General features: G+C 43.0%; 4 protein-coding genes across 8 annotated transcripts in view; 3 read left to right on the top strand and 1 right to left on the bottom strand.

Annotated features, from left to right (window-relative positions):
• The window catches only part of LOC311019999 (neurofibromin), a 65,798-nt gene that overhangs the window by 4,915 nt on the left and 35,921 nt on the right, over positions 1–24,962 (bottom strand). For 4 of the 5 annotated variants that reach the window (XM_084019707.1, XM_084019709.1, XM_084019706.1 and 1 more), the window contains 16 exons: positions 24,329–24,439; positions 11,549–11,981; positions 11,114–11,454; positions 10,508–10,710; positions 9,797–9,990; positions 9,581–9,721; positions 5,548–5,827; positions 5,200–5,414; positions 4,822–4,883; positions 4,327–4,468; positions 3,148–3,249; positions 2,546–2,686; positions 1,163–1,289; positions 722–853; positions 443–578; positions 30–190 (listed from right to left, as the gene is read on the bottom strand). The exons of the other annotated variant lie outside the window; for it this stretch is intronic. In XM_084019707.1, coding sequence (XP_083875833.1) covers positions 30–190; positions 443–578; positions 722–853; positions 1,163–1,289; positions 2,546–2,686; positions 3,148–3,249; positions 4,327–4,468; positions 4,822–4,883; positions 5,200–5,414; positions 5,548–5,827; positions 9,581–9,721; positions 9,797–9,990; positions 10,508–10,710; positions 11,114–11,454; positions 11,549–11,981; positions 24,329–24,439 — 2,921 coding nt within the window. The remainder of the gene's footprint in view (positions 1–29; positions 191–442; positions 579–721; positions 854–1,162; positions 1,290–2,545; positions 2,687–3,147; positions 3,250–4,326; positions 4,469–4,821; positions 4,884–5,199; positions 5,415–5,547; positions 5,828–9,580; positions 9,722–9,796; positions 9,991–10,507; positions 10,711–11,113; positions 11,455–11,548; positions 11,982–24,328; positions 24,440–24,962) is intronic. 5 annotated transcript variants of the gene reach the window in all.
• LOC311020000 (uncharacterized protein) lies at positions 7,738–13,732 on the top strand. The gene is made up of 3 exons (XM_084019711.1): positions 7,738–7,978; positions 12,163–12,239; positions 12,436–13,732. The coding sequence occupies exon 3, from the start codon at positions 12,442–12,444 to the stop codon at positions 13,093–13,095; it is 654 nt and encodes a 217-aa protein (XP_083875837.1). The 5' UTR covers positions 7,738–7,978; positions 12,163–12,239; positions 12,436–12,441; the 3' UTR covers positions 13,096–13,732.
• On the top strand, positions 15,053–18,326 carry LOC311020084 (uncharacterized protein). The gene is made up of 2 exons (XM_084019901.1): positions 15,053–15,184; positions 15,668–18,326. Exon 2 carries the CDS (start codon positions 15,713–15,715, stop codon positions 17,030–17,032), a length of 1,320 nt encoding a protein of 439 aa, XP_083876027.1. The 5' UTR covers positions 15,053–15,184; positions 15,668–15,712; the 3' UTR covers positions 17,033–18,326.
• On the top strand, positions 19,267–24,041 carry LOC311019831 (oligodendrocyte-myelin glycoprotein-like). The gene is made up of 3 exons (XM_084019439.1): positions 19,267–19,580; positions 20,290–20,502; positions 20,839–24,041. The coding sequence occupies exons 1-3, from the start codon at positions 19,525–19,527 to the stop codon at positions 21,815–21,817; spliced, it is 1,248 nt and encodes a 415-aa protein (XP_083875565.1). The 5' UTR covers positions 19,267–19,524; the 3' UTR covers positions 21,818–24,041.

The raw sequence follows: 24,962 nt of genomic DNA, 5'->3' as shown, positions 1-24,962 counted from the left end.
ATCGTACATCGGAGAGGGATAAATCATACCCAAGAGCTTCTTGGTGTTGGCCTGTGAGGGCTGACCCATGTCCAGGCTCATGGACTTGCGAGTTCGTGGGCTGATCTGGCCCACTGTGGGGTAGTGATGGGCTGAAAGGTAGCGCTCTGAAACCTGAGGTGATGTCCACGGCTGAGTCTCTCGCAGAGTTCTGAAGTGAACAGACCAAAGGTCAGGTAGGAGAAGACAATTTGATAACTCATGTAAAAACTACAATCTGGACAATACAAACCAAACTATGACACACTAGAATTCTTACTAGGAAAGTGAAATACGTAGGATACAGACCATGAAAACAAAACGCTCATTAACATGCTCATCGGGCTGAATGTCTACTAGTCTCCTGTTTTGTTGTAGTTGGATCAGACAAGGTACGTCTTGAGTTCTCTGTCAATCGACTCACCTGCAGCTGGGATCAATGATGTGACTAGAATAGGTATCCATGGGTACCGGGTCCATGGAGAGGTCAGAAATCAATAGTGACTTCCTGTGTTTGAGGCTGCAGCGACTTCGGACTTCCTCTGATACAGTCAACAGTGCTGCACGAAATAACAAGAAGCAATGGTCATCAAACACAGCAAGGCAGAACCAAACCAACCAAGGACACAGATTTCCAATTAAATATGACCAGACTTTAGAAAATCAGAGATTTTAATATAAATGCATGTAAAATGTTTCATACCAGCCAGATAGGCCACACTCTGGGTGTTGACCTCAAACTTGTCACATTTCAGATGCTTGCTGATGAGAGCCAACAGTGTGTGGAGGATCCTCACTGTCCTTGCTACTGTGGTGGGCGACGGGTGTCTGTATCCTAGAGACACAGGTGAGGGACACAAAGACAGATGAGACACTGATCCAAAGGACTTGGCACATACGTTTGCATTAAAACAAACACAATATTCACCCAGACAGAAGAATAATTGGGAGCTCACTGTCACTGCAGTTAAACTGAACCAACAGTACTGTGTGCATACCATGTTAGAACATAAGCCGACAGCAGATTGATCTGCGTTTTTACTGTTGGTCTTTATGTTTCTTCTATATGTGACTGATAGAAACATGTACACCCAATGAATCCACGCTGTGTGATGGTGGATGCTCATCTCAGCCACAGCTTTACCTTTGAGGAGGTGGCCCACCAGTGCAAAGTTGAAGTTGGCACTAAAGTTGAGGCCCACAAAGTGATCCATCTGCTTACAGTGCCATTCTAAAGGACGTCTGATCTCCATGAATACTTCTTCTGGACTCTAGAGGGACACATTAGCAGGAGAAGAGGGGAGTGAGGAAGCAGCATTGAGTCATGTCATCATTTTAAAAACAGCCACAGTCTACTTTTTGCACATAGAAGTAGGTCTAGTAGGTCTTAGTCCTTAATGAGTGTGTTATTTGACTTAAAATACACATGCAATCATCCACACAACTCGAAAAGGATCTTCACAGACATAAAACCTTGACACGCTTTTAAAAGGTGAATTGGCAGTGAGGTACCAACCCTACAGTTTAGGGGGCGGAGCTTTGAGTCAATAAGGGAATGATTTGTGTTCAGACTCTTATATTTCCTTATATAATACTTTGTAGCGTTAATCTTCATAAATCTAGCGGACTTATTTCTTTTGTTCATCACCCTGTGCCCAGGGGTTTTCCTGCATAGAGAATTACGAGGCCATTAATTTTCCTCCTGCCTTCAGCCGTTGACAAAACTCTGACGGGCGTCTTCATGGGAATTACTATTCTAGGCGCTGCGTTCGGCTGATTTCTGTCATTTGTAACAACAGTGGCGTTACGCTTCTGTGGTGGCGTTGTATCGTAACCAGCACAGTTCTGCAAAACAGACGCAGCTAAAAGTGACAACGAGGAAGAAAAGAGCCCCCTGTTTTCAGCTGGACCAGCTGGACCGCAGCGAAGCTGGTCTGACAGTGTTTCTGCTGATCCAAGAAAAATAAAAAAAATAAATCACAAAACGTCTTTTCTCTCTCTGTCAGCAATAAACTTGTTTTTTACCCATAAATCATGAGCATCGACTTTGATGTGAGTTACATTATTCAAAAGACACTAAAATCAGAATCTGTGTTATTAAATATTGAATTCACAATCAGAAATACAGATGAAAATTCAATATAAACAATATGAACTCGTTCTGCCAGTAGAAATACAGAACGCAGATGTTTGTTAAACAGGTAACAGACTAGAGAGAAACGCCGCTGCTCTGCCACAGATAATAACTGTGTGGCTTTATTAGTATTTGTAGAGATGGACATTTTTCAGAAACAAACTCCATCAAAAGCTGTTTGTTTCAACAGATAACTGATCCAGCTGTGATCACAAACAGACGTCGCCCCACGTGAGGCTTCAGAAGAAGGGACGTCTCATTTCTCTAAAAACACATCTCCTCGTTTCCTCTCTCCTCGCAGGTTTCCCTCACGAGATGCAAGTAAGGGAAGCACGGATGCAGTTTGAGAGAATTGGGATGCAGCCCTTCAGGGGTGCATAGTCTGTGTGTTACCTTGTCATTGAAGATGCGCATTGTGTCCAGCGTGTGGAGGTTCTGCTCCAGCAGCGCCGTCCCAGCAGAGTACAGGTTGACTTCATCCAGCTGCAGCACAGCGACTGCCACCCAGAACAGGGCTTTGTGCATGAGGGACTCCTGCAGACACACACAGAGCGGGCTTGTTTGGATGGGACGGTACCGATAGTCAGCTGCTGAACTGCTGATCATTCAACTCAACTTTATGAACAACCAAGATAATGTTCAGATTTGATTTAGCTTAACAGAGATATGGCACTTTGATAACTCGAACATTGTCTTCATGAAAATAATAATCCAACTTGACCATTACTATTGTAGTCATGATGACTTCTCTGAGGAGACCCGACTCTCTTGCTGACCAATAAAAAATGTACTACAGAAATAGTGGAAACTGCTACACATAAGAGTGAGTTGGAGTGGCAGCCAGAGAAACCTAAAATAAATTAAAAAAAAACAGCTATGACGAATGGTCAAAAATGTATCTAAACCAGACGTCTCTTATTTGAAAATATTCAGCAGTAACAAATCAGAGTGTTGGCTTTTGTCTGTGGCTGGAGGTGGAGCTACAGCGGTTATACCTTGCTGAGTAGAGGCTGCAGCTTGGTCAGAGCGATTACTGTAGCCTCTATCAATACTTGGCTGTTATAATTGTCCGGCCCCTTCAGACAGCTCTCCAGACCCTGTGATGACGAAAGAGAAGTGGTCATATAAAGTCATTAAACAACATAACAAGAAATATTCTCTTTCAAGTGTGCCGTCAATGTTCCGATTAGCCGTTACCAATCAAAGAAATACATTCCCCTCATTGTGGATCAGCCCATCCGAAGCCTGGGAAGCCAATACACAGCTAGCCTCTCAGACAAGGAGATGGGAAAAGCATTCAGCAGCTGTCAGAAGGCCTGGCTAAGATTGACTCAGCTAGTCGGAAAGTACAAGGTGTGGTGTTACGACTTCACATTGTACCAAAGGATAATGTGGCCTCTGAAGCTGTGTGAAGTTGCCTCATCAGCCGTAAGCAGGATGGATGTTAAAACCAACTCCTTAAATCGTTAATGGCTAGAGTGGCCGCCGTGCTTTACTGCAGGGCCTGTATGGTGCAACTCACTGCATCTACCCCTGAAATCTATCACCCCTTGGTTACAGGCACGACTGGTGATGAGTTCAGGGACTCCTCTGACAAGGCAGTGAGGGACGTGCATGTCCGAGTGGCGACCAGAGGGCAAAGGAGGAAGTGAAGAAGGCGTTGGCCAATTTGCCAAACTTGAGTGGATATATCCACTTCTTTTATACAGTCTATGGCATTCAATGAAATGGGTCATATGGAAATATAAACCTTATCTAGATCTGTCTGTACAAATTTAGTTTATCCTAGTTTTCTGATCATGGGATCATAGTTATTTTCTTAAATTTAAATGTAGTTTATTGGCATGATATGTGTGTTGCCAAAACAAGTATAAGCAATAACACCATTCAGTAGAGTCTTATTACATGGTGGATTGCAAGAATATACACAGATGTACCACTGTTCGGAAACTAAGACGGGAATTCCCCTTTCAACAAATCTATTGAATATAAAATATTACATAATCAAACTTGGTCTCTAAAAGGTGACTATATGACAGGGCTATGGAAACGTGTCCATCTCCAAACTGGTGTGGAAGTAGCCTAACTTGACAATAGTGCAGTGTTAGTGGATGCGACTGAACCACATGTTAATGGGTAAGTGCATAGATTGGATTGGGTTGAAGGAGTCTCACCCGGTCTATGCTGAGCAGAGGGCTGGCTTTGCTGAGGATCCGGATAATCTGCTTTATCTGGCCGTGGCTCACCCTCTTACTGATGCAGCCAAACACCACCAGCGCTCTGGGCTGGAGAGACGGGTTGTACTGGAACGCAAACCTGGAATCCAAACGCACATAAGTTGCACACTGCACACTCATGTTCTTAAAGCTGGGGTCAGCATCATCGGAGGAACCAGTACGAACCGAAATACCAAGCCAACACTTTACCAATGAAAGCAGCTGACAGCAGGATTACCAAACATTTCATTTGGCCTGAATTAAATGATTGGACGGCCTTATTAAAGTCCTGCAACATTACATTTACATTTTTTTTGTCAGCACATTGGATTTATTGATTGTTGTCGGGATGTAAAGAGATATTCAACAAATATAATTAAAAGCTTTCTTTAATACATTACCAACCCCAGGTTTAACATTGATGCATTAAAATAAGAAAGAGGAGGTTCATACTTCTGTGCGAGCTCCGTCCACTGGTCTAACCACTTGCAGGCTGGGATGTCTCTCATACAAGCCTGGAGGAAAGAACCAAACACAGAAACAGATTGAAAGACAGACAGATTGGACTTTGAGAAACAAACAGGTGTAGAGCAGTATGAGTTGTTGTATTACAAATAAGTTATCAATATGCAGGAAACACTGGCCTCTCAAACCTGAACAGGGAATACCACCTTTGGCTCGTAACATCTCAAACAAAGAAAGTCTTTAAAGTTTGTCATTAATATGGACATTTCCTGTCATGTCTCCCAAATCTTGCTGGGGTTGTGGGTTCTCCTATCTGAAATAAATGCATCAGTGAGAGACGGAGTGACAAACAGATGTGGCGCTGACCTCCATGATCTCCAGTAAGGCCTCGGTGACCGTCTCCAGGGAGGAGAGGGCAAACGTCTCCCTCTCGTAGGAGCCCGGTGAGAAAGAGCGGTCTCTGTAGCTGGAGCGGAAGGCGATGACGGCGGCTGACTTGACCTTGCTGATACCGAACAGCAGGTAGAACTTGGGCAGTGAGAACTCAGTCAGACTCAGCCTCAGAACCTGCTTCGTCTCCTCTGAAATCATCGAACACACACATTTGTTTTGATCGGACACAAACTCCTTGTTTTCTGAATGCTATTCCCATGCATGTTAAGCTTGTTGAATGTCTGCTGCTGGCCAAATGAAATGACTACAGTAGGTCCTCACCACTGAAGTTGAGCTGCGAGCAGGTGCAGAGGGAGTGGATGATGTTGATAACCAAACCGTGGGTGGAGGCCCTGAGGGACAGCGGCCCGGTGGCCACCAGCAGGGTCACCACGTGGAACAGGTAGGGCAGGTGGGCGGCAACATCCAGGGAGTTGTTGAAGGACAGCATGAGCATGTAACGTGCCAAGATGGCAATGTCGTCCCACATGAGGTGTTGCTCCAGGGTGGGCGTTGGGGACAGGCATGTCTTGTCTATGATCTTACACATCCGACCAATAACCTGCCATAAAGAAGGACAGAAGAGCAACATTGAAACACAGCCAACAGATATTCTCAAAATGCTGATTGCTGACGGGACAATAAAAGATGATTTATAAGCCTTCATCGATATCAATCAACAAATGCAGGCAGCTCTCATGACAAATCCTAATTAGTATCATTACAACACATCTAGTTAGCAACAAACACAGAATGGCTGTATTAAATTACCAAATCCACCATGAGCCTCCCCTCAGATAGCTCACATCTATGGGGTCAGTTCAGTCTCATTAATAATGAATGCACAGAGAAGGATTCACACATGTATTTTGTGATTTATATATAAATGACTCTCTTCTCACAAATACATTTCGTTTTAAATAAATGTAATATAAATCCATAAATATATGAATTAAAATAATCATCAAACATGTATTTGTATGTTGTTACATTTATATCCAAACTGTTAAACTTGAATTTAAAAGACGCTTTTCATTTGTGAACTTGTTTGCATTTGTTCGTGAACTGGTCTGTATTTGTGTGTGGGTTTTTGAGACTCTCCTGATGTGTCTGGATTCACAAATGCATTTTTTTCAACAAGGAACTCTCTGTAGCCTATCAGATGCCTCCCTCGTTTTCAGCCAATCACATGACTGCATTCCCACGAGGGGCACCTCACCATGGCCAGAGCACAGCTTTTACTCTGCGCATTTTGCGCATTTGCGTTAGCTGACTAGTTAGCCATAATGCTTTTAGACAACGGATCATAAGCTAACTTAGCTAGCATAATATGATCCTACTAACATCAACATCAATACATTTTTGATGAAAATTGCAAATATTTTTTAATTCATATATTTATGGATTTATATTACATTTATTTAAAACGAAATGTATTTGTGAGAAGAGAGTTATTTATATATAAATCACAAAATACATTTGTGAATCCTTCTCTGTGCATTCATTATTAATGAGACTGAACTGACCCCATACACATCTCACTGAGCAGCACTAGTCATTGTTTTCTGTGCTAAAAATTTTATAAAATATGGGATGATAAAGGATTTTATGGCAGATCGCAACAAAAAACAGTCGCAATCAATGATTGTGGTGAATTTCTGTTATCAAGACAAATGTAAATATCCTTACGATTTTAGCTCGTTATCATGTTAGAGAAGTGAAAATGCAGCCTGATCCTGATGCTTTTATTTACAGGGATACCTTATAATTAATGAGAATCTTATTTCAGATTATTTTGTTTTACACTATAAGGGATGTGGGCCTGTGATAGACTGGCGTCCTGTCCAGGGTGTACCCCGCCTTCGCCCAATGTGAGCTGAGATCGGCACCAGCCTCCCACGACCCTGAATACAGGATAAAGCGGACGATGGATGGACTATAAGGGATGTTCACTAAAAAAAAGTGTGTCCCATCCAAATAATCTAAATGTAAAGTGATACCAGTGTTTATTAGTGCACTTTTAAGAGCTTTAACATTTTTTTTTATAATATTGTGAATGGCAATTATTTTGGGAGGATAATTGTGACATGACATTTTCACATTGTCCCATGCCTAATCTCTATCTTTACGCTCTGGGCTTACTGTAGCATCTCATAAGAAGCTGGGAGAGTTGTATAGCTCCCATACAATAGAGAAGTCTACCGTACACGGACCTATAACACATGACACTATGGCTATGTTTAGACCCAATGAAACGAAAATAGAACGTATTCATCTGTTGGGAAACAAAGAGTTGAAGAGCAGCAGACAAGGCACCATTATGCCCAGTCGGCTGTCCTGCCATGACATCAGACAGGACATGTAGATAACACACGGAGAAAGACTCACGTATGTGTTCAATTACATATTCTCAAATTCAGTCCAACACTGTGGTACAACGACAGACAATCACTGAGGGGAGGAGCACGACTACTTAACACCGACTGGCTTTTCTTCGTCAACAATCTTCACAATGGCCACTATTCAGTGCAGTGCTGGTGTCTGCCATAATCGGAGCCAGGGCCTGGCTTTTCTATTGTGTCTGCGGGTGGATGTTGTGTTTGTGTATCTGAGTTTCCAGCCAGAGCACACAGCTGATGGATAGTGAGTGAATGAGTTTGTCTCTTTGATAAGTCAGGCCTGATTTACAGCACTGGACTCATTTCTTCCAATAGTAAGTAAGCAATAATTACATTTAATGCTGATTTCTCACATCAAAGTGGTATGGAAATTAAACATTTAACAAAAGTTAGATTCCCTCATTAATCACTTATACTATACTTAATACAACCATAACTGTAACACTCCATTTTTTTAATTAATGTTACAGAATATAATACAAATCTCTAACAGTGAGAAATAATTATTCAAATTAAACGGAGCATCACGTTTTCATGTCAAGTAAGGGTTACAAATATGTCGTCTAAAATGTGTCCAACTTGCATGATGGATGCAAGCCTAACAGCTTGTGTTGGGGACATCGTCCCCCTCCCACCAGCACTAATGCACAGGCTCACCGGGGCTCCAGCCCAATGGAACAACTACGTAAAAGCTCTCAGAAGACTCGAGGGGGAAATCAAATTAAATAAACTTTCGACTTAACAGGAACGGGACAGAGGGGCTCTGCACTCTCGGGAAAGCGACAGGATGATTCGTGGGTAAAGACTGCGGCACAACCGGCCGCGAGAGAAAGATAAAAAAGTTAATGTGGCAGCTCTATATCTGACTCGGTTGCTGACAGAGTGAAGTGTGCGAAGCGACTGACACTCGTAAAGAAGAAGTTCTTCTTTGACGTTCTCTCTCTCGTCGTTAGTGTGTAGATGCATATATTATGTGTGAGACAGACTGACACAGTCGGTCTACAGTGAGCCGGCCTGTACATTTTGGTGACACAATTTCTATCCCATATAAAGTGCTGTAGGGATGCACGATATAGGATTTTTATCACGGATAGCATGAAACAACACTGTGAATTTTCATTATCGGGATAATTGTAAATATTGTCTACAGTGTCTAGTTCACTATCAAAGCAGAACAATGGAAAATAGAGCCTGATTTTAAAAATAAAGAATACAAACATTTTTTAAGATGTATTTATCCTTTATTTATTAGCTATTAGTTAAAAAAATCAAATAATGTTAAATAGGATGATCATAAATCATAAAGGTATCTTATATAAATTATATATATTAAATCAGGCACTATTTGTCACTTCTCTACCATGGTAGTGAACTAGAAAGCTTTTTCCAATTATCCTGAAAATGTAAATCAACTTTTTTGTGTGATTTTTTATCGCGACCAGCAATAAAATCCCAAACTATCACATCTTTAGTGCCAAGCTCTTTACAGAGGAGCAATACAAAGCATCCATGGAATTTTCGCCCGCTGTCTGATCACGGGTTGGTGTGAACACAGCATTGGGTGTTCATGCCGGTGACCCCAACTTGCCTTTGTCAAAAGTTGGTGGGACTCTAGTTGCTAATGATCCTCTGTGACCCTTTGAATTTGTCTTGCTGAATATAATACAACCAGTAGGACATTATAATGAGCATTTCAACAATGGTAACTGCATGTTGAGGGTTTTAAAACTGGTAGAATTCGATGATTATATGATAGGTTCAATATTTGCTCACGAACGCATGGTTCTGAGGTGAGGTCTCCTGACAAGTATAGGTGCTCTGGGAGGCATTCAGCATCAATGTGACTTCCTCAGACTCTGTCTGCGTGCTGAGCACAGGTAAATCTCCAGACACTAGTCCAGAATGTGTTTGCTCACCTTGCTGGAGACCAGTTTGACATTCCCTGAAGCCAGAGCCACTGCTGTATCAGCCATGACCTCTGCTTTGATGGAGCCCAGGCCTCCCGTGGCACTGGTCTTAATAAAGCTGTCCAACACCACATCGAGCAAGTCCGTTATCTGGAGGACACAGTGGAAAAGGTTCAAGGTCAAATCCACAACACATTTTTAATCGTCAGGCTGCGTTAGACTCACCTGACCCAGACTGCCCCAGATCTTGGCCTGGATAGAGGGATACATCTGCTTCTCATTGATTGTCATGGTGATGAGCTTGTCCAAAATGGCAGTGACGCGCTGGCGCTTGGCGTCATCATTGTGCTTGCAGAAGCGAACCAGGTTGAGCAGCCAGGGTGTCATGTACTCCAGACAGAGATGCTTCAGTTCAATACCTGAAAATGGAAAACAACACTTATTAATAGACATACTTTTGAATATAAGGTAGCTAATAGCCGAGTTCTATAGCTGTGTCCCAATCCAGCGTCCATCCTTCGGCCTTCGGAGGCTGCGTTTGAAGAGCGAGGTCTGTCCCGTTTCAAATGCAGCCCAGAAATGCGGCCTTCTTTTCCCCGGATTCAGAGGATCCAACTCAATAAACTGAATACTTAAAATATGATCTCAGGCTCCAATTTTATTCAGATAAAAATAGTAACTTCTTGCAGAAGCATGCAGCTGGTTGCTAGGCGACAGAAGAGGCAAGGGTGACGCAAACAGGAAATCCTCTGTAGGCCAGACTGAGTAATTTTAGATCCAAATTGCTTTTCAGCAAGTAGCAAAAGTGCACAAACTCATATGAGCACAATGTGTCTCTTACTTTCAGAAAGAGTAAAAAGAACGAAAAAGTGACACCGCAGTATGACAGTATGTGTAAGAGCATACTACCACCCAGCAGGCCTTAAGTGGACTTACTGGACTTGCTGAAGCCTGAGATGCACTCCTCTAGAAACTCTAGTGTCAGATGGGGCTCATTGGCAGCCAGCGTCTTGCTGATGGAGACAATGAAGAGAGTGTTGTTGGCTGGGATGCAGAGGCCCGACGTCTCCAGCAGCTGGCCCTCTATCTTTAGATTGAAGGTGCAGGTCAAAGCACACAGTAGATTGTAAGCTGCAGACCTGGATGTGGGATAGACAACAAGTCAGAGGTGTTAAAGAGTAGTGCAAAAAAAAGTGTTTTTACCGTTCTACGGTTGTCTTTTAATTAGATTTGGGCAGAAATAAGAACTTTTTAACTCTAAACTATAGCCAAACGAGGTATATTTTCAGCTGTGTGCCTTCAACATACGGTAAAGACAACACACAGATGAGGTTTCACTGAAAAGAGAGCTTGCTTTGCTTAGTTTAGACAACAAGATGGATTCCACCGTTTTAGTTTGATTTATCACTTCCTTCAGCTGGGTTTCAGCAGAAACTTGTTCGGCCTCTTTTCGGTGTCTCAAATACGTGGATCAGACACAGCTGGCGAGGTTCTTGTTATTGTAGGTTTCTACACCAACTCCAAACTCCCTACAAGACTGACCTGAGGCTGGGGTCCGAGCTGCCCAGGTTCAGCAGGGCGATATTGAGCAGAGTGCCGGGAACATCTTTTGGTCGGATCTTGGTGTGCTGTGGGATGGAGTCGGGCTGTGATAGCTCCCAGCGTGTCCGGATGTGGATGATGGACTGGACGATGGCGTCACATTCCTGGTGCATGAATGTGAGCGGCGTGCCCTGGTTGGCCATGGTGAGGGTGAACTGGCTCTCGTCCACCAGACAGATCTCCTCGATCTCTGAGGCGTAGTAGACGTCGTTGAGGAAGACGGGCTGGCCGAGGACCCGGGTCCGCTCAGCCGAGGTCACCTGGACGGCAGTCGAACCCACCTGATAAAAACAAAAAAAACAGCATAATGTAGTGAAATGGGCTCCTACTACTCCAGTTCCCAATCCCCCGCAGACATCGCTACTGCATCCTCACCTTTATTGAGACCTTTGTGTCTTTATGGGCCAGCTTCAGTGCGTTGTGGAACACTTTAAGGTCTTCCTCCAGGGTCAGGGTGGCTGCAGGAAGCTTCTGTTGGTCGGGCTCAATGTGCTCGGCCAGCTTAGCCGGAGAGTCGATGAACTGGAGTCGCTTGCTGCCCTTCAGGCCCGTCAGTAGCCGCTCGTGGTACTTGGTGTACTCCCTCACCCAGGTGTTGCAGTTGTAGACGTAGACGGCTGCTACGTTCTCGTAGGCGAAGCCAGGAAAGACCACAAACCACTTGGAAAGGAAGTCGGTCTTGAAGCGATTGCTGGGTCCTACGTGAGTCAGGTCTACTACTATCTCGTAGGGCTTGGCATAGTAGGGTTTGAGAGTGAGGAGAACATGGTAGATGAGCAGGTCACCATTGATCTGGCCTGTTTTGAACCTAAAGAAGGGAGATGAAAAGCATAGATGAGACGTCAATCATTTTAAATTCAGACGTTCTGTAGTAAACGATGCATTATTTTTTGGCTCATGTGTTTGTGTACACCTAATAATGCATGTGTTACACTAACGAAAGTTCCTTTGGCTTCTGAGAACTTTCTTTTTGTCTCGTTTCTTGTAAGAGCTTCAGCATCTGTGGTATCAACGGAATCCCAGAAATAACCACTCCAGAAAAAGACTGAGAGGCGGCGTCAAGAAAGTAAGTTCAGAGCATCAAAACTGTCTGTCTGCAGTCAGTGTCTCACACCATCCATCAACCAAGACCTCCAGATAAGACTATTTCAAGTAGGTATCGTTAATACAAGATCACTTACATTAAAACTGAAATTATTAACGGGAAAACATAAATTAGTTGCTTTATTAGATTTAAGGGCAATTTCTGCTTTTAATTTCAGAGCACAATGGAAGGCACTTCTCTCTGGCTGTTTCTCCTCCTCAGCCAGCTGCTGTTCTGTCCGACCGATGCCGACGGACAACTTTTAACCCTGCAGCCGCATTCGTACAAAACAGAAGATCAAGGTGGCATCTCAACCCCTGTTGTGGAGCACAGCTTCACTACCATGGGCCACACCAACTCCCCCGACACGGACAACAATGGCACTCGTGGCGACTGCTTGATCGACACCGAGATGGGTCTGATTGCTGTCGGATCAGCGGGCGGGCTGATCATCTGCCTGCTAGTTGCCACCATGATATTGGCATGTCAGGTCTGCCTCATTCGGCGCCGGGTTTACGCCCCGCGAACCTCCCGGTCCAACATGGACTTGGTGAGCGGTACGGGCTACTGGGGTGTTGACCGGCCGGAGGTCACAGGACTGGTTGGGCCGTGTGATGCCAGTGTCATGCTCGAGGAAGTGAGAGCTGATAGCAACACGGAGGAAGAGAGGCAGGATGAAATACGAGAGGCAAGAGAAATGGCTGGGGTAGGAGAGAGAAGGGCAGAGGCAATGGCCTTCGATCCTGAAGAGTATGCCAGTCAGATGCCAACCTCCAGCTCCAAAGACTCCTGTCTGGAGGTTCCCAGGGACCTGGAGGACATGCCTCTAGTTGTGTGAAGAGGCAACGCCGCCTTGCTCCAGTCCCAGACACTTTACTTCACAACAGCAAAACATTTAGTTCAGCTTATGCGTTAGGGTTTAGTTTGGCATGTTTTGTTCATGTTCTTGCTGTTTATTTCACTTCACATAATTTAACTAACATCTCAGTGAAATGGAGGCCAGCAGGGGCATCATTTGAAATGTGGTATACTGGTGCTGATGGAATACCTGGCCGACAAGGATACTTTCTCAATACCTCACTTACAACACAATAAAATAATCAACATTTACTTTAAGACTGCTCACTTTAGCTCAAATTTCTGGTGTTACAAAATGATTGGACACAAACAATTTAAGAAAAAAAAAGGTGAACCCTAACAAGTAGAAGAACACTTGTGTAACGTATCAAAGAGATCCCAGGACCTAATCCTAGATTTGACACCAGTGACCTTGAGTGCCGCTGAAAGCCACGTTGAAATGGTGGTCAGAAAGTTGCGAACAATGTCTGCTAAAGTCATGGTATTAATAAATCTTTGTTGAACTTTTCTTCTGTCAGTTTAGTTGTCTACGATGCAGCGTTATACTACTGTTATTTCATAACACTTGTGCACATGAAAGAGAGCTTGTTTAAATGTCAGGTTTTAAATAAATGGATTGTTGCATAATTTCAGTGTCTTGTGTTTCAAATCAATATCTATTATGAAGTCACTACACCTTTATTTATATTGGCTTTTAGGTATAGTGCATAGTTATACAAAAACATTGAGGCATAATTGTAAGATGTGATTGCCCAGACAGTACTGGGGTATTGAATGTGTTATGAGCAGAAATAAAACAAGCACATTACAACCTCCCATTTGTGGGGGGGGTGTAATTGTAAAGAAATGCAGTTTAGAGGGCTAAACGGACGCTCCCTGGCCTTCAGACTATGGGTGTTTGAATTAGATTGATGTTAATGTTCTGCATGAGCTAAAAAAAAGGTCAAATTTGCATCTCGTACAACTGAGCAGACAGTAAGTGTTGCCGACCTCCTGCTATATGATTCACTGTATGAGCAACAGTGTGCTTTTCATCAGGCGAGTTCGATCGAGCTCATGTGTATGAGTAAAATAGCATCCATGATACAGAGACGCTTGATTTAGTTATGCCTCACCCCCCGTGACCTTTATTGGAAACAAAGCACAAGCCCTCATAGGCAACAAGAGCTTTAGACCTAGTTTATACTCATGCAAGACGCTGTGGCCTCCACACAAAGGGGACACACTAAATATTCTGTGAAGAAGCAAGAAGTCAATCAGTGTTCAGGCAAAGCTCCATAGACCAACCATGCCAAAGAGCAATTGTAATTAACGGTTAACTCATATCATATCAAATATTCATTGCCGTTATACAATCCTTGTAAAGAAAGGAGTCAAATATTTGGCACAACAAATGTATTATAATAAAAGAAGAGTTGAAAGGTGGAATATCCTGTAAACAACCTGATTTGACTGATAAAATGTTGACTCTAATGCAGATTTCTAAGATCACTTGTTGTTAGCATGTCAGCAAGCATTTCAAAATAATCCTTCTAAAATCCTGAGACATAGAAATTAATTCATTACTTAGTTTAACATTTCATTTAAGAAGTTATTCATGTTCCTAATTTAAGTTATTTGCTTGTATGAGTTTTTGTGGCTGCCGTGTCTGAAATGCCCTGCATGTGCAGTGGTTAGACAGATTGGTCACCATGCTTGATGATTCCCATCAGACCTACATGAAAAGTCCATATTACATTATTATTACTGGGCATAATTATAATAACAAAATTCTGTACGATTCAGCGTTTTGTTGAAACATTTTTAAATGTAGAAATGCTTTGGTGTGAAACATGAAGTACTGTTTTTAGGTGGATTGTCATCAGTTTCACATGTCTCACTTCCTGTTAGTGAGGCAAGAACAACTCAACATTTCCGCTCCAGCCTTTCATGCCCCGAGCTTCTGCTTTTATTCAGAGGACATCCTGGAAGACGGGCAGCCGCATTATATCCTACAACTATTCAACTGTTAATACATCCGGGAACGACGAGGCAAAACAATTACGACGGTTACCTGTGTAAATTCATTGGTAAGTACATTTTATTCATGAATTATTAATGCAGCCTGAGGTGCAGCTTATCCCTAGGGCGCCTTGGATTGATGCTGGAGCTAAAAATGGGGCAAAGTGTCCACACAAGTGTATTGAAACCGAGCCAAAGATAACTAATCTACTTACAGACAACTTGCATATATTAAAAGGATTAGAAACAGTCCCACCACCACATGTTGATGGCAATTTCTGACTGAAAAAATGTAAATGACAAGTTTGATTAAAAAAAAAAGAAAAAAATCATCTTCAAAGTTAATGCTTACTATTACTTCTAAAAATGTCACTAAAGAGAGACGAAGTCCGATGAAACCATTGACTGTAGTGCTCTTAAATGCACCATGTATGTCCCCTTGAAACATTTGTTTATTTAGAGATACATTTTGAGCAAACGGTTACATTACGTAAGACCAAATTGCATCAGATTGTTTGCTTCGCATCACAAATCATCTTCTTCTGTTCTAGCAACAAAGACACAGCAATCGTCCAAAAGGCCAAAAAAAATTAAAAATGAGCATCAATTTCGTAAGCCTGATTTTCATATGGCTGCTGCAGCTACAAGGAAGCAGTGGCCAGAATATGAATGTCACTGAAGTGATGACGGGAACACAAGTAACAGGAAATGGGTTCACTCACGGCCAGACAACTAGACGGGAGGAGTCCACATCAAATCCACTCTCAGAGGGCTCAGCTGGTACCATCACACCGTCTATGACGGTTGATCCAAAAGGAGGAAAATACACAGAACCCAACACAAAACCTTCCCTGCCAACCACACCTTCCCAGACAGTCCTACCAGATAATCAAACAGCAGCAACTCCAACTAATCCCACATCATCTCAGATAAACAGCTCAACAGCAGGCAAGACGTCCACAACAGGAACACAATTTACAACATCAGCAGCAGCAGCAGCAGCAGCAGCAGGTGCAACCAGTCACACCAGCATCCCGACCACGACGACATGGGCACCATCAATGCAAAGCAGCTCCACTCAAAGCCAATTCGCCAATGATACCATTGCCAATCCGTCCCCAGGTAGAACACAGTCTACAAACATCAGCTCTACTACAAGCACGTCTACCAAGCCTGATGAAAACAAATCTACAAGTGGAAGCCCAGGAACAGCTGATGATGCCACGCCTTCCACAGGTTTATACAAAACTTCAATGTCCACCACAAAGAGACCATTCATCCACATCGGCACGACAAACGGCAGACAAGATCCTCCAGAAAAAAATGCAAACTCCCCTAAGGGAACAAGCAACGGTAAAGTGGTGGCAGGGCTAATAGGTGGAGCCCTGATATTGATGATGGTGGGGTTCCTCGTCATCTTCATAAAGAAACGGAAGCTTCAGAAGCAGCAGATAACAACCAGCGACTGGGCTGGGCCTTCGCCATTTCTTGAGGGTGGACCGGACAATGGCGAGGTAACACTACGGTCATCTAACCAAATTCCTCTTTCCAGTTTCCTGCCTCAGAGACTTTCCAAAAGGTTCTCAATGCTCCCAGACACAGAGGAAGACATTCCAGGCACTACGTTTGGAGATCATCAAGGGAGTTCAGTTGGTGGAGAGCCGGAGGGAAATGATGTAAAAGGAAGCAATGGGACTGTAGTAGTTGTTCCAGATGTGAACAGCACAGGAGGCGCTCCAGAGACTGTAGAAAACTCCGTCTTGGTGACCTCTTCAGAAACAAATCAACTGCTGTCCACAGATAATAATTCAGAGGCTGCAGACCACAATCAAGAGGATTCTGAAAATCCCCTCATTCTATCTGGAGCTGTGGAAAAACCTCAGCCACAAATGAATGAGGGCTTTGAGCAACCGTAATTGAACTTCAGCCCAGCCCACCTGAAGCACCCACTTTCAGTGGTTTCTAAGCAAAGTCAACTGTGACTGATAACACAGGAAACTTGTCAACGCTGGAGGAAATGGTGACAAGAGTGATATTTATCTGATCTCTGAAGCAACATTTGAGAAAGCAGAACAAAAAGCAGTATATTAACACAGAAGATCATGGTTAAAGGAAAACTAGATAACATACCAGCAAACTATAGTAGGGCCTCGAGTAAAAAGACATTTATTTATTTTATTTTTTTACACATTGTCAGATCCTCAATCATATGTCATGCAGAGGGAAATGTCAGAGTCAAACGTCAGGTAACTTTGGTGTGAGAATGATCAGAGATACAATTATCTTGCTGAAAACTCCAGAGTCCTGCTGTCTTTCCTTCATCACCATGTAATATAATGGTCATATCACCCAGACATGAAAACTGTAAATCTAAAATACTTTCTTGCCAGCGTCTTTGCCTAGCCCGACCTGTGAAAAACAAAATATAACCATGCACATATTGGCACCTTCGTATTTCTTTGCAGGTGATGGAAAAGCAGAGGTTATGTGGTGTGAGAACAAATATTTGTTAGAAAGTGCTATGGTTGGAGAACTCAAATGCACATTTTTCCTGTTAATCTGAATCCAGCTTACTTGTTGTGCATTTTTATTGAATCACCACCATTACTTGTGCAATCATGAGGTATGTTTTAACTGAGTATGTTTAATTTGCAATTAAGGGCACATTAGAAAGTTGAATTTGAGAGGTGTATTGATCTGTGCTTCAGTGCTTTATGGCTTAATGGTTTTATATGTTTAAGAGTATGGATTATATCTTTACAAATTGGTAATAATCCAGATCAAAAAATGTTTGTTGAACTGTAAAATATGTTTTACTTGTCTTGTGTTTCTTTTATTATAGAGAATTCTGAAATACGCAGTGTGAAACTGGTTTCTGCCACACGTTTAAGCGGTTGTGGTTGGTGACACATTAAATGCAAACCCACTTCCACATACTTCTTCAGCTGTACAATAACTGGTCGCCTCAAATAACTTACAATTAAAAATATTCAAACCTGAAAAACGAGAAGAAACTGATGATTTCTTCACTGCATTCACATGGCGAGTAATACATATTACAGTCATTTTTACTGACAAATGTACCAGCAGTCACCCTGTTAGCTGGCCATGAGCCAACAAAACTGGTGAAATCAATGAGCTGCTGTCAGAAGTACAAGGCAGGAAACCTTCAAACTGGAGCAGCGACACGCCTGAGCTCCGATTGTTATCAGCCACGCTCCTCCAAGTCCCTAACATATAAAGATTTGTTTTGATACTATACTTCTTATTCAGAGGACACCATTGTTGTCCTAGCCAAAATGTATCTGACATAGGTTACATTGCAGATTCAGAGTTACTTACAAAATATAATTAAATATGACAAATTGTTGTTCATGTAACTATCCAGCATTATAAATTAAAGCACCACCTTAAACAGATCATAAATAAATAAGTACACTGTGCTGGTAATGCATCTCTTTCGATCTGTACTTGAAGTAAAAGTTTGAATGCAGGACTTTTATTCATGGTTTTACTGATGACTTTGAGTAGCCTACTATTAACTAAAGACTGATAATGTGTTTCATTTTAAAAAGTCACTATTTATTATTATTATTACTGATTCCTAATATGTGGTGAGATCCTCCTCCGAAAAAAATATTGTATCTGTCTGTGGTCACCCAGAGCTCTAGTCAAGTCAAGTCAAGTCGGGCTTTGTTGCCATTTCAGCCAATATACATTACAGCACACCACATGCCGGTAGACCAAACGGCACTCTTCCTTAATTCGTATGGTGCAGAATATCAGGAAAGGCCGCTGCGTCCTATCTACGATAGTTACAGCTAAATAGTTTATTTTGGGTTCATCCAGCTTTAGTAAACCAGTCGATGTGTGTGTTGTTAGTCACAGTGAATACAGCTTGGTGAAATTCACCGAGCACCTCTGGATGATGTTATGATATCAGACAGGACAGCATTTGGTTTGCTGGTGTATCTGGGACTTCAACATGTACAAAGCAGAAAAGGCGATTATTTCGGCCATGATGGAGGAAACATTGTTGGGTGTCTAAATCAAGGTAAGCTCCGCCTCGGCGCATGCACAAGAAAGACACACACACACACACACACACACACACACACACACACACACAGCTCCTGCTTGCCTCATCAGCAGCAGAGTGGGCTGGCTTGCTGCTGCAATTCTCTGTCTCCTTCTCTCCCTCCCCTCTATGCATCTCTCCTTCTCCTAACCTAAACCTCCGGCTGCATCGGGAAAACCTACAGAGAAGTGAGCAGGACGACGGGGGTCGGCACTCGCAGGCAGCATGTTAAACGCCAGGCAACAACATCCATAACTGCCAGAGAAGAGATGTGGAGACCAGAACCTTCCACCAGCAACCAATAAAGTACATAAGGGGGGAAACTGCTGGATGAGGAAACGACAGGAGAAAAGGAGAGATGACAGAGCAACACTAAAAAGGATGAGGTGAGTGATTTGAAGCGGGAAGATAAGGACAAACATGCTACCCACATAGGAGTGAGCCATTTCAATGCTAAACTAGCAGTAAACAACTGTGTGATGTTGTACTGGCTCATGAGGAAACAGTCTCTATGCAGAGTTCTCCTTTTATGGAGAAATTGGTAAAAGTTATATTACGGCAATTAAATAAAACAAAAGGAATTTAGTCATGGCACCAACACAGCAGAAAATCACCTGCCTCCATCCATCAAACAATGCAATGCCGTGAACCGATTTCTGCAACACATTTAAAGGGTGTTAACATGAGCCTGAGTCCTCTGTCTAAAAACACAGACACACAAACGAGCGAGTCTTTAGACTAGATTTCGGGGCATCTGCAGTTGCGGACACACAGTTACTGTATTGCCCTGAATGAATTGAGTCTCACTGCAGCACTGCGAGCTCCAGTCCCACTGGCAGAGATTCAACTCTCAGGATGACTAGCACCTTTATCCAATCCAGTTTTCATATGAGAATCAAAACAGAACTCTTTACACTACAGATATTCAGGATTTAAATGAACCAATCTATAATATTGGAGTCACTATAATACATATGGAAAACCAGATCCATTACACATGAAATAGTGTAAACCCAGCATATTTTGCTACCATTTTGCTGTTTCTACAATTCAGCATGCCTGTCCTCCTATTGAACAGCTCTCTCTCCTTCCCAGAGCCCTGACCATGCCTGTCAGCTCCGCCTCTCTGCTCTGCCTGTTCCTGTTGCTGCTGTGCGGGCTGCTGGGAGGTCGGGTGCTGTCGATCTGCCCCACCGTGTGCTCCTGCAGTGGGGGACACCGTATGGTCGACTGCTCCTCACGAGGCCTTACCAAGCTGCCGCCTGGTCTGCAGCACAACATCCACTTCCTTAACCTCTCTTTTAATAGGTAAGCAGCTGTATGCAGCACTGGAGCAACTGCCATGTGTTGGGTCATTTTCACTTCTCTACCATGATGGCCAACTATGCAGCTTTTTTCGAGTCACTCGTGGCGATTATTATCAAGATTATCCGGATCATGGAAATTCACCACGATCAACATCATGTGTTTTTATTGTGGATCACAATAAAAACACATAACGCCCCATCCCTAGTGGGGCTAGTTTGTCAGGTAAAGAAAAAAATGAGCTAAAGAATGTTAGCGGTGTCAGAATTAAAGCTACCTCTATATTACTGTGTATGTATGTAGGTGGATGTCTTTTTTTATACTGCACTCTTCTGACAGCTTGCAGGGTCTGGGCAGCCAGCTCACCCACTATGCCCACTTGCGGACCCTGGACCTGTCCTACAACCGCCTGGAGACCCTGCCCCCCGCCCTGCCGCGGTCTCTGTGGAACATCCGAGCGGTGGGGAACCATCTGCGCTCGCTGGACAAAAACGACACGGCTTACCACTGGAACCTGAAAGTACTGGACCTGTCCGATAATGAGCTGGAGAAAGTCGTCTTCATCAACAACACGCTGCCAAGTCTCCACGCTCTCAACCTCAGTCACAACAGGTTTTGGACTGTGCCCACGAATATGCCACACAACTTGGAGAGCATTGATTTGTCTCATAACTATCTCATGAAGATCCTGCCGGGATCGTTGGATCGAATGCCGAGGCTAGCTAACTTCTACTTGCATGCGAATCGCTTCTCCTGGTTGTCAGAAGGGATATTTGATAAGCTGGTAGGACTGGAGGTGATGACTCTCGGGGATAACCCCTGGGCTTGTGAAGAAGAACAAAACATAACAAAGCTCCTGACATGGGCGGGGCAGACCCGTGCAACCATATTAGGCTGCCCCTGTTACACAAGACCTGTCTGTGGGCAAACCCATCCAGGAACACCAGGGGGGGAGTGGCATGCTGCCCTGTTCACAGAGCCACCGCTCTGGGTTAACAGCAGAGGTGAAGGGCATGACGGCCGATCACCTGCAAGGACTGGAGAAGCCACGTCGAGTTTCCAGGTGAAATCCCTTTTTGAGACGGGGAAATATCAGGACAAAAGAGGAGTGAATGAATCTGGTGACCACATGGTGTTCGTCTGGACATCCACCACTGATTTTGACAGGTTCTCCACACACATAAGCACAACGGCAAACCCATCCTCACCGAAGAAGCCCAAAGCAGCGAGGAATACATGTCACAGACTCCTCATCAAGACTCAACAAACGGTCACACTGACCGTTTTAGTCATGACAACACTGTTCAACACCTTCTGAACCACCTTGTATGGATACATCTCCTGGAGAGTGAATGTACGACCCAGTAACTCCACTTCACACCTCTATTGTCATTTCTCTTGTAAAAACTGTTGAGACTGTTACTGCCTTTTGTCACCATCAAGTGTATCATGTTTTCAACGAGCTGAACATGTACAACATGACGATGTCTCTCAAAACCCTACAAACAACGATGAACTGTATAAACCTACAAGACTAACAGAATATGTGAATACATGGTTGGACATGTAATGAGTAGTGAGAAGCCTAATGTAGTCTACACAACAAAATATGAAAAAAGTCACCAATAAAGGGCTAGTTAAATGAAATCATTGAAACAGGAATTCATGGAATGGTTAAAGGTTTTCCTGTCTGCAGTAGAAACGTATGAACAAATAACGCCGGGTTCACACTGGCCACGGAATCAAAATTACGCTAGATGCTAGCTTCGTTTCCCTTTTGGTGCCGCCGTGAACCAGAGGAACTGTTCACACAGGACTCGCCACGGTGCAAAGGTCTACGGCTGGCTCACCATATTCAGCCAAAGTTTCGGCATCTGGTCTATTTTTTCACACTTTAACTTCACAATGGGCCTCATTCACCAAACGTTTTAAAGAAGAAGATTCTTCCAAAAACCCATGTATGCAGTTTGTATAGAGATTCTGACATTCACCAATGTCCTATTAGGGATTTGTTCTTAGATAAGAACAGTATCTCCCCACATTTGAGTGCTGACATAATTCTACAAAATAACTGGTTGTTTTATTTAATTCAGTTGTGCAGTAGTAGTAAGTACAATTGGTTATTGCTTAGTAGAAACCACTTAAAGTGATCAATTAAAGGCTAAAAACCTCACTCCTATACAAATGTTGTTTAAATAATTTGCCAAAATGTAATAAAGTAGTCCGCTGTTAGAATTAACACGTCATTAATCTGATGTCGACTTCTTTTAGGACCCTTTTTTAAGAACAAATTTAAGGAAAAACTTTTGGCGATATTGGTGAATGAGACCCGATGTTGGTGCTGTTTTTTCTTACTGTAAGGCCATTCAAAAGTGGGCTGACAATGTATTACGCCCTCTGTAACTCTAACTTAGACACCCTGATACAGTGCCTGCATGGCCCCTGTGATGCTGCAGGAGCAATTATCCTGGACAGCAGGACAGGAAGTGGTGTGAGGAGAAGTTGGATGGCTAACTTGCAACAAAGAAACAATGTGAACAGCCTTGCTTTCCACGTTTCCCTAACATTTAGGTTGAACGCTATGTGAGACTATGCCAATTCTTAAAATGATCATCTTGAATAGTAGGTGGCGACCTTCGGAAAATCATGAACAGTTCGGAAACAAAAGAAAATACAAATGGCAGCAGAAACTTTATGGACGACATTATGAACCCGGATGTAAAAGTATTTAGCATAACCAGATCTATACCTGGACTGCACGACTAGTTGTGTCATAAATAACGATTCACAGGACTGAACAAAAAAGACGATGTTGGTATGTGATGTATGTATGTGATGGGGGGAACAAATGCATAAGAAGACAGTAGTGCAAGAGCTGGAGACGGTTGCAATTCACTTGCTGGATACGGAGGTCATTATTTCCATTATAAAAATAAGGAACATTTCAAACAATTCTGTATTAAACTGTACAAACACTTGTCCAGAAGGCAACAGGTCATGATAGGCTATACAACTGAAAATAATCTCTTTTGCTACAAAATTTAAAAACTTCCATTGGTTTGACAACAATTTTGAAACTTTATCCATTCACATCACCGACGACAGTGAAGCAACGCCGACACACCTTCCCTGTTTTATATAAACCTCTTTCTCCATTGAGGCGACTGTGCGGGAAGCAAAATTAAAAAAACAACAGATTTAATGGATGCAGTCAGCTCTTCCAGCTCCAGCGTTTCATATGCTCTCACCATCGTGTGCCCGACTTGCACACATTAGCTTGTTATGCTAACTTCAGTGCATGCTGCTAATGGCGCCAAAGGTTTCCAGGTGGAATTTGCACACATTACACGCATTAATCTACACACCATGTAGCCTGTGTGTGGTTAAGTGGCTCAGGTCATGAACCTGGTTCCATGACTGTTTGGCACAAATACTCAAAAACAGTTACAGCCCTTATATTATGTCTTGTTATATGTATATTGGGAGGGTAAACATGCTAGAATCATCTGTCATACTACAGAACTGTTGTATGTTACTGCATTAAAGAGAACCGGAGTTTCATTTTCCTGGTCACAATATTCAGTATGTTTGATTTGCTGCTTTTACAAATGCATCGACTTTACTCTGAACTCAAACAGCAATTAAACTGCTGTTATGCATGTTTGAGCCAACTATTCTCCACAGTATGTTTATCTGTTCTGGTTGTGTGCTAAACCCCTCCACTGCTAAACCTTTCAGATGAATGCATAAATATGACAGAAAAACCTCAGAAGAACCTAGCAGTAACCTCACTATAAGAAGAGAAGAAAGATGGACGCCCAGCTCCTACCTTCGGGCCACGTAGTAGAACACTGGGTTGCCGGTCTTGGAGGTTCCGGCTTGGTAGAAGATGTTAAGGGTCTTTAAGGCTTTGAACTCCTCCTTCTCGTGGACCTGGTGCCTACAAACCAAACCAGAGATCTGAGGGTCAGTTTAAATTAACAGGGTTTCAGAGAGATTTCCCCGTATTCGACCTGTCAATTCCAAGGTAGCCCCGCCCTAAAGCCTACCCTGCTGCTGTCTTTATGTCTTCAAACTAGAGATTGAGATCATAAACTCATGTTTACAATGTTTACTGAAATAATACATTTTTGCAAACAGAGGAGCCCCCTGATGGCTAGTAGAGAGATTGCAGGTTAAAAGCACTTGGCTACACTCTTCAGTAAAATAGGTTGACATCTGGTTTATTTGTTAGTAAATGAGAGTAAATTAAATTGTGAATTGGCTCCCCCCCCCCCCCCCCCCTTCTAAAAGGGTGGTGCCCAGAGAGTCAATTTATATCAATAACATCATTATATTTTCAATCATTCTTTTTTTCCCAAAGAGCCATATTCCAATTGTCACCCCCTGCTGGCCCCAACATAACTGGTGCCCTCATACTCAACATACTCAATATTAAATGACTCGGATAGGGGGTTAAAAAA

This window comes from Eutrigla gurnardus (genome assembly GCF_963514095.1).
Source record: "Eutrigla gurnardus genome assembly, chromosome: 10".
Classification (NCBI taxonomy): Eukaryota; Metazoa; Chordata; class Actinopteri; order Perciformes; family Triglidae; genus Eutrigla; species Eutrigla gurnardus.
This window is presented reverse-complemented; position numbering and strand designations above follow the sequence as displayed.